This window comes from Dipodomys spectabilis, unplaced genomic scaffold (genome assembly GCF_019054845.1).
Source record: "Dipodomys spectabilis isolate Male_0828 unplaced genomic scaffold, ASM1905484v1 ptg000422l, whole genome shotgun sequence".
Lineage (NCBI taxonomy): Eukaryota > Metazoa > Chordata > Mammalia > Rodentia > Heteromyidae > Dipodomys > Dipodomys spectabilis.
The window spans coordinates 6,352,184-6,359,285 of NW_024871099.1; the positions used below are offsets into that span (position 1 = coordinate 6,352,184).

The 7,102-nt window shown below is 56.2% G+C and overlaps 1 protein-coding gene across 2 annotated transcripts; it reads left to right on the forward strand.

The window, feature by feature from the left end:
• The first annotated feature begins 266 nt into the window (after positions 1-266).
• On the forward strand, positions 267-6,951 carry Timm50 (translocase of inner mitochondrial membrane 50). Of its 2 annotated transcripts, none has more exons than XM_042668184.1 (11): positions 267-396; positions 1,642-1,809; positions 2,193-2,224; positions 2,443-2,464; positions 3,660-3,718; positions 3,821-3,940; positions 4,230-4,334; positions 4,428-4,526; positions 5,087-5,243; positions 5,521-5,627; positions 6,493-6,951. In XM_042668184.1, exons 1-11 carry the CDS (start codon positions 288-290, stop codon positions 6,592-6,594), a joined length of 1,080 nt encoding a protein of 359 aa, XP_042524118.1. In that variant the 5' UTR covers positions 267-287; the 3' UTR covers positions 6,595-6,951. The 2 variants fall into 2 exon arrangements, with proteins under 2 accessions (XP_042524118.1, XP_042524119.1); XM_042668185.1 differs by having other exon boundaries at positions 267-395; positions 1,653-1,809.
• Positions 6,952-7,102: the final 151 nt, after the last annotated feature.

A 7,102-nucleotide genomic window follows, 5' to 3' on the forward strand; every position in this document is an offset into this window, starting at 1 on the left:
TGGGTGTTAATCGTTTGGGGCAGATAACTGGGTCCTACCTAAGTCTCAGTGTCACCACTTAGAAAAGAAAGCTAGTGTGCCCCAGAGGGCTCTCGGAGCCCGGTTAGCACCTTCCAGGGTCAGCCAGAACAGTCCTAGGAGAACACGCCTAGAACGACGGGCCAAAGATTTTTGTACCTCTCCGGCTTCCGTCCAACAGTTCCCTTTTAGCGTTCGTATTGGTCGCGGGCCGGGCGTGGGGCGGGTATAGGGGGGAAGTGGGCGTGGCCGCGTTGCGTCAGCGCAAGATGGCGGCCTCGGCAGCGCTGTTCTCGCGCCTGCGGAGCGGAGTCCGGCTCGGCGCGCGGGGTCTGTGCGCGAGGCTGGCGCCGCCGCCCCCCCGGGCCCCGGAGCAGGTGAGCGGAGGCGGAGGTGGGGCTCCCCGGGAACGGGGCCCCTCGGAGGCTTCAGACGAGGGGCCGCCGCCTGGAGGCTGCGGGACGCCGCACGTCGGGACGCTGAATGGAATGCCGCCCGCGCTTTCGGGGTGCTCGTCCGTCCCACCCCGGCCTGGGTCCGGGCGGCGCCCGTGCATCCTCTGGGTCCCACCTTCCACCCACGTGGGCCCCACGGGAGGCCGCCGATTTCCTGTTCCCGTGACCCCCGTGGGAACCGGGGAATGGGGGGCCCCGGGACGTTGGGGTCCCCGCCAGAGCTCCAGGCCTCCTTCCCTCGTGTAGTGGTGGGCCAGTCCGCTGTCCGGGCTTCGATTGGCTGCCTCGAGGCCATCACTTCCGTGCCCCGAGCGCCCGACCCGTCCTCGCCCTCCTCGCCCTTCCCCTCCGTACCCCGGGGCCTCCCGGGGGTCCGGATGTCGGCGCCCTCGTCCTGTCCCGTGTGTCCTCTGATCCCCGGGTTCAGGCATCCTGAGGACTGGCACCCCTACTCAACCTTCCTGCATCCAAACCCTCCACGTCCTGTTTCCTCCCGGATCCCAGATCATCGAGCCTGTCAGCGCCGGAGCCCCTGTGGTCCCCAGGCTGGACAGTTTTTAGTTTTGACCCTCTGAGAGGACCAGCCTTTCATCTGCTCCTCCTTTTTGATTGATTGATTGCCAGTCCTGGGGTTTGAACTCGGGGCCTGGGCCCTTGTCCCTTAGCTTTTTCCTTCAAGGTTGGCACTGTACTGCTTGAGCCACATCTCCACTTCTGGTTTTGTTTGTTTTTTTTTTTTTGGTGGTTAATTGAAGATAAGAAATTTACAGACTTTTGTGCCTAGGCTGGCTTTGATCCATGATCCTCAGATTTCAGCCTCCTGAGTACTAGAATTACAGGCCTGTGAGCCACCAGAGTCCAATCCTCCTTTAGTTTCTTTTCTTTCCCCCGCCCCTCCTCCCCTTCCCTCCGAGACTGAAACTCAGTACCTGTGGCGGCTTTTGTTCATTAGCTAACACTCTACCAACTTAGCCACGTCTTCGCTACCACTCCTTTAGTTTTAACCTTCTGAGAGGATCATCCTTTCAGCTGTCCGTCCATGAACACAGCACTCAGGGACTCTGTGGTGTGTCTTGGTTTCTGACTCACGATCTTAATTCTACTTGAACTAGAGTAGAGGTCAGAATATTCTGACCTTTTTCTCTCCTCTCTTGGCTGACTTCCCTGTCTCCACCTCAGGTTGCAGAGATCGGCGGCCGAGGGGGCACCAAGACTCAGGGGCCACAGCAGCAGCAGCAGCAAGGCTCAGAAGGTCCTAGCTATGCCAAAAAAGTTGCACTCTGGCTTGCTGGTTTACTTGGGGCTGGTGGAACCGTCTGTGTCGTCTATATTTTCGGTGAGGGACTTAACCCTGCCCTCCCCCACCTGCCCCTTTTTTATCTTCTTCCCTAGGCCCCTCCCTCAGAAGAGCTCATCAACCAGACACCTACTTGGAAACTTAAGAAGCCTCCTGCTTAAGGTTCTTGTACCAGGTTACAAAGAGCCAGTGGAAAGAAGGGAAAATGGGAAAGGATAGGTCTGGCCCAGTCTCCTAAGCTCCATCTTCCCTCAGCATCCAAATGTCTAACCCTCCTCTCATCCCTGACAGACCTAGCCTTAGCTCCATTGCTTCCAGATCCGATCCTCCTTCAGGAGGCTGTGACTCTAGTTCACTTCCTTCAGACCCAGCAGTCCTCTTCTGCTTTCAAGACCCAACACACGTGTTTTCCTTCCTTGCAGGAAACAATCCTGTGGATGAAACCGGTGCCAAGGTGAGAGCAAAGAGACCCTCGAGGCCTTATTGGGAGTCTGTCCTGTGGGTGTCCGGGTGGTGGCCTTCCATCTGTCCAGGCTCTTTTCTGCAGTGAGCCTCTCCCTCCCTCCTAGGACCTCTGTCAGCTCCTCTCAGGAGCCTGGAGATCCTTTTGTGGGTACCATAGGGTCCTGCCTCTGCCTTCCCAAACCTCTCATTTTTCTTTCTGCCTCCCAGATACCTGATGAGTTTGACAATGGTGAGTACAACAAACCCAGATTTTGGGCGTCTCCCTTGCCTCTCAACTCTGCCTTTTGCAGGGACCTTACCCTTCCCATCTGGTGCCCCCACTTCTTCTTGCTTCCATAGCCAGCAGCTGGATGGCTTGGGGGAGAGGCATTACAAAGCCTCAGCCCCTCTCCCTGGCCCCTCAGCCCCAGAGCAGATGGTCAGGGACCGATGGGGGAGGGGGGTGCTGGTGGGAGGGCCAGGAGCCTGGCCCCAGTCACATGGCTCCTTGTGCCTTAGATCTCAGTGTCCACAGCCCTTAACCACCACCATCACCCCCTTATGACAGGCTTTTTTCCCCCTCTCCCTTCCCCCCAAATCCCGCTAATTTCCAGAACAATGCTCCCTTCCTCCCTTTCCCTCTGGGGTAGCCAGCATTTGGTGGGGAGCTTCTGACACATTGCATAGTTGAGAGTAGTTGCCAATTGTGTCCCAGCTGACCCTTCCCTGGGGGAGAGTGAAATTGGAGGGTCCAGGAAACCACCTGCTTATGCTGGGGAACTTGGCAGGCAGGCGTGTTAATACGCTAATTGTTTTCCACTGGCAGGTGGGTAAGATGCCCTTTGAACTGCACAGATGTGCCCTCAGAATGGCTTAAAGAATTGATTTGCACTTGATTTAAGTTGGGCATGCTTAAGGGTATATGTTTATTAATTTCACAGGTTACAGTATTGTAATTTTCCTTTTTCTTTTCTTTCTTTTTTTTTTTTTCCTTATCATGGGGCTTCAACTCAGGGCCTGGGCACTGTCCCTGAGCTCTTGTGCTGAAGGCTAGCGCTCTATCAATTTGAGCCTCAGCTCCACTTCTGCCTTCTTGGTGATTAATTGGTAAATTGGAAATAAGAATCTCATGGACTTTCCTGCCCATGCTGGCTTTGAACTGTGATCCTCAGATCTCAGTCTCTTGAGTAGTTACAATGACAGGCATGAGCCACCAGTGCCCAGCAACTTTCAATGTTTTACCTGGCATGGGGTGTGGGTATGAGTGTTCAGGCTAAAAGTGAGCAGGCAAATAAGGACTTTTGCTTCTACCTGGTGTTACTCATTGCCTCTGCTTTTGGACATAGAAATGGGCTGGTTGGAGCATGGCGTGTGCACAGACTCATTTTGTGTCTGTGGCTCGTCAAACCCTTGTCTGTCTCTCTCTCTGCCTGGTGTCCTTCTAGATCCCATTCTGGTACAGCAGTTGCGGAGGACGTACAAATACTTTAAAGATTATAGACAGGTAAGCTGGGGCCTGGGCCAGCGCCCTCCTCACCGCGCCCCCCCACCTCAGTACCAGTATCTCTCATCTGAGCACCCTGCCCTGCCCTGTCCTATCCTACAGATGATCATTGAACCCACCAGCCCCTGCCTTCTCCCAGACCCTCTGCGAGAGCCGTACTACCAACCACCCTACACACTCGTCCTGGAGCTCACGGGAGTCCTCTTACACCCCGAGTGGTCGGTGTGTCCTAGCAGGGGAGCTGGGGATGGGGGTTGGGGAAAGGGCAGCAGGTTGCTCAGGGCGTGGCTGCTGGGTCCCCTCAGCACCCACTCTGTAGGGTGGTTGTGGGGTGTATTGGGCACAGAGTCGGCTCATCATTGCCCACTCTTGTTCCAGGCCCTCAGGCACAGCCTGTGTGCTCCTGGGCCCCCTAGAGCAGAGACACCTGGTTCTGGGCGCCCTCGGGCTGGGTGATAAGCATCTTGGGGGCCTCCTGCCAGTGTGTCTCACTGTCTTCCTGTGTCCACAGCTAGCCACTGGCTGGAGGTTTAAGAAGCGCCCCGGCATTGAGACCCTGTTCCAGCAGCTCGCCCCACTCTATGAGATTGTCATCTTCACGTCCGAGACTGGCATGGTAAGGTTTGGGGTGCAGGAGGCTCTGTCAGTGTGGAAGGAGTGGGTGAGATCCAAGGGCTGGGGTGTAGCCTGTCCCTCCCTGTCCCCCCAGACGGCCTTCCCACTCATTGATAGCGTGGATCCCCACGGCTTCATCTCCTACCGCCTCTTCCGAGATGCCACAAGATACATGGATGGACACCATGTCAAGGTGCTGTGCAGGATGGATTTGTGGGGACCATGGGGCCTTCACCTGTCTTCTCCAGAATCTAGGGACATAGGGAGAAATGGGGGCTCCTTAGGAAAGACGGCTGGGTGAAGGTCTGTGTCAGGGCTTGGCCTGCCCAAGCCTGGCCCCGACTTTCTTGGTGTGCAGGGGTTGGGGGGGGGCAGTCTGTGTCTTGTTGGGTCTGGGGTCTGCATTGTTGAGGGCTCAGCAGGACCTGCCCTTCCCTAAGGCCCTTGTGTCTCATTGGGTCGCTCTCGCATGTTGCTGTGGATCTCAAAGTAAGAGATTTTAGTCACTTGGAGTGCAGGTTGAACCTGACAATAGTCACACTGTTCCTGGAGAAGCTAGGGGTTCCCCCTGTGAGGGCCCCAGCTTTAGGCATCTGTGTGACCAGCCATCAGGGGAATGGCAGTGGTCACTCGTGCCAAGCTTACAGAGAACCCACCATAGTGACCAGTGGGCATGGTACTGCCTGTCTGTCTGTCTGTCTGCCTCTGTGTGTTCCGGCACAGACAGAGACCTGATTTGTCCCCCATATGCAGGACATTTCCTGTCTGAATCGGGACCCAGCCCGTGTGGTGGTGGTGGACTGCAAGAAGGAGGCCTTCCGACTCCAGCCCTACAACGGCGTTGCCCTGCGGCCCTGGGACGGCAACTCGGACGACCGGGTCTTGTTGGACCTGTCAGCCTTCCTCAAGAGTAAGGCTCACCCCGGCCTCTCGCCTCTCCCGAGCCCCCAGGCCCTCGGGACAGCAGCCCTCCTTCCTGTGGAGAGGAAGTCCATGAGTCTTCTGGAATCTTCCAGGGCTTATCTGGAATGTCTGGGCACTCCTCTGAAGTGTTTAGGAGCTACCCTGGAACTATTGGGGAGTGGGGACTTTCAAGCATTGAGAAGCACCCAGGAAAGGGCAGACCTTGGCCTGTAGCCTGTCGCCCTGGGCCTTGGGCCCAGCTCACCATCCCATTACACCCGCAGCAATTGCCCTGAACCAAGTGGAGGATGTGCGGACCGTGCTGGAGCACTACGCCCTGGAGGACGACCCGCTGGAGGCCTTCAAGCAGCGGCAGAGCCGCCTTGAGCAGGTCAGCCCTGGGGCCAGCAGCAGCTGTGTGCGAGGCCCTGAGTGGATCCTCTTCTGGGGCCCCCAATCAGTACCTGGGGGTAGTATGTTCTGTAGCTCCCAACAAGAGCAGGAATCAGGTGGGCACCAGTGGATCACGCCTGTAATCCTAGCTACTCAGGAGGCTCAGATCTGAAGATCTAGATTCAAAGCCAGCCCAGGCACAAAAGTCCGGGAGACTCTTATCTCCAATAAGTGGAGTGGCGCTGTGGCTTAAGTGGTAAAGTGCTAGCCTTGAGCTGAAGGGCTGAGGGTCATTGCCCAGGCCCAGAGTTCAAGCCCCAAGACTGACCAAAAAAGTGTAGGCCTGAAAAGCTACTGAAACTCTGCAATTTGAGTCTGGTTAATTTCCTCCCCTCTCATCCTCACCCTCATCCCCCCCCCCCCCCCCCCCCAACACCTGAGCCCAGGCTCCTGGGACTCTGAGCTAGCTTTATTTATTTTTTTGTCAGTTGTGGGGCTTGAACTCGGGGCCTGGGAGCTGTCCCTGAGCACTTTAACTCAAAGCTAGCATTCTACCACTTTGAACCACCACTCGACTTCCAGTTTTCTGGTGGTTCACTGGAGATAAGAATCTCACACACTTTCCTGCTCAGGCTGGCTTTGAACTGGGATCCTCAGATCTCAGCCTCTGAGTAGCTAGGATGACAGGTGTGAGCCACCAGCGCCCAAATGAGCTAGCTCTTGCTGACGACCAGATTGAAGTTGTGAGGTCTGGGGCCTTCTGTACAAGGCTGCTGCCTTGTTTGAGGAGAAGGAAAAGTACAAAGAAGGCTGCCCCCAGCCCCTACCCTGGGGCTGACCCTCCTCTTTTTCCCCAACCCCAGGAGGAACAGCAGCGCCTGGCCGAGCTCTCTAAGTCCACCAAACAGAACCTCTTCTTCGGCTCTCTAACCAGCCGCTTGTGGCCTCGCTCCAAGCAGCCCTGATCCTTGGGCCTCCTCAGACTCACAGCCTGGTCCCCAGGCATCAGTGCGCCCAGATCAGCCACATGTACAATAAAGTGCATCCCAGATGCCACACCCCTGTGTCCACAGAGTGTCCAGATGGGGCGCCGGCCGGGTCAACATCTGGAAGGCACAGAATTTGGTGGAGCAGGGCTGGTTTTGAATCTGGCAATCTGGGCCTCTGCTCAGCTGTATCTTCCCTGATGGCTGTGTGATTCGCAAGAAGTGTGTGCCCCTCTCTGGCTGGGGCTTCCTTGTACGTGAACAGCTGAGGACCAGGCTGTAAGATGGGTAGTTGCCCTGGAAATAAAATGATGCCTGCACTCAGGGCTCCTGGGAGCTCCAGCTATATTTTTTCTTCTTCTGGAAATCTGATCTCTCTGTGTTGTCCAGAAATCCTGCCCCAGCCTTCTAAATATCCTGGACTACAAAAGTGCATCACTGCACCCAACTAGAAACTGGAATTCTGGATTTTTTTCCCCTTAGTTTG

What these genes read in the sequence shown, in the direction of transcription:
- Timm50 (XM_042668184.1), top strand. Translation starts at nt 288, where the DNA reads ATGGCGGCCTCGGCAGCGCTGTTCTCGCGCCTGCGGAGCGGAGTCCGG. An exon ending in TCTTACACCCCGAGTGGTCG is followed by an intron (nt 3,941 to 4,229) that starts GTGTGTCCTAGC and finishes CTGTGTCCACAG; the next exon opens with CTAGCCACTGGCTGGAGGTT. An exon ending in TGGATGGACACCATGTCAAG is followed by an intron (nt 4,527 to 5,086) that starts GTGCTGTGCAGG and finishes CCCCATATGCAG; the next exon opens with GACATTTCCTGTCTGAATCG.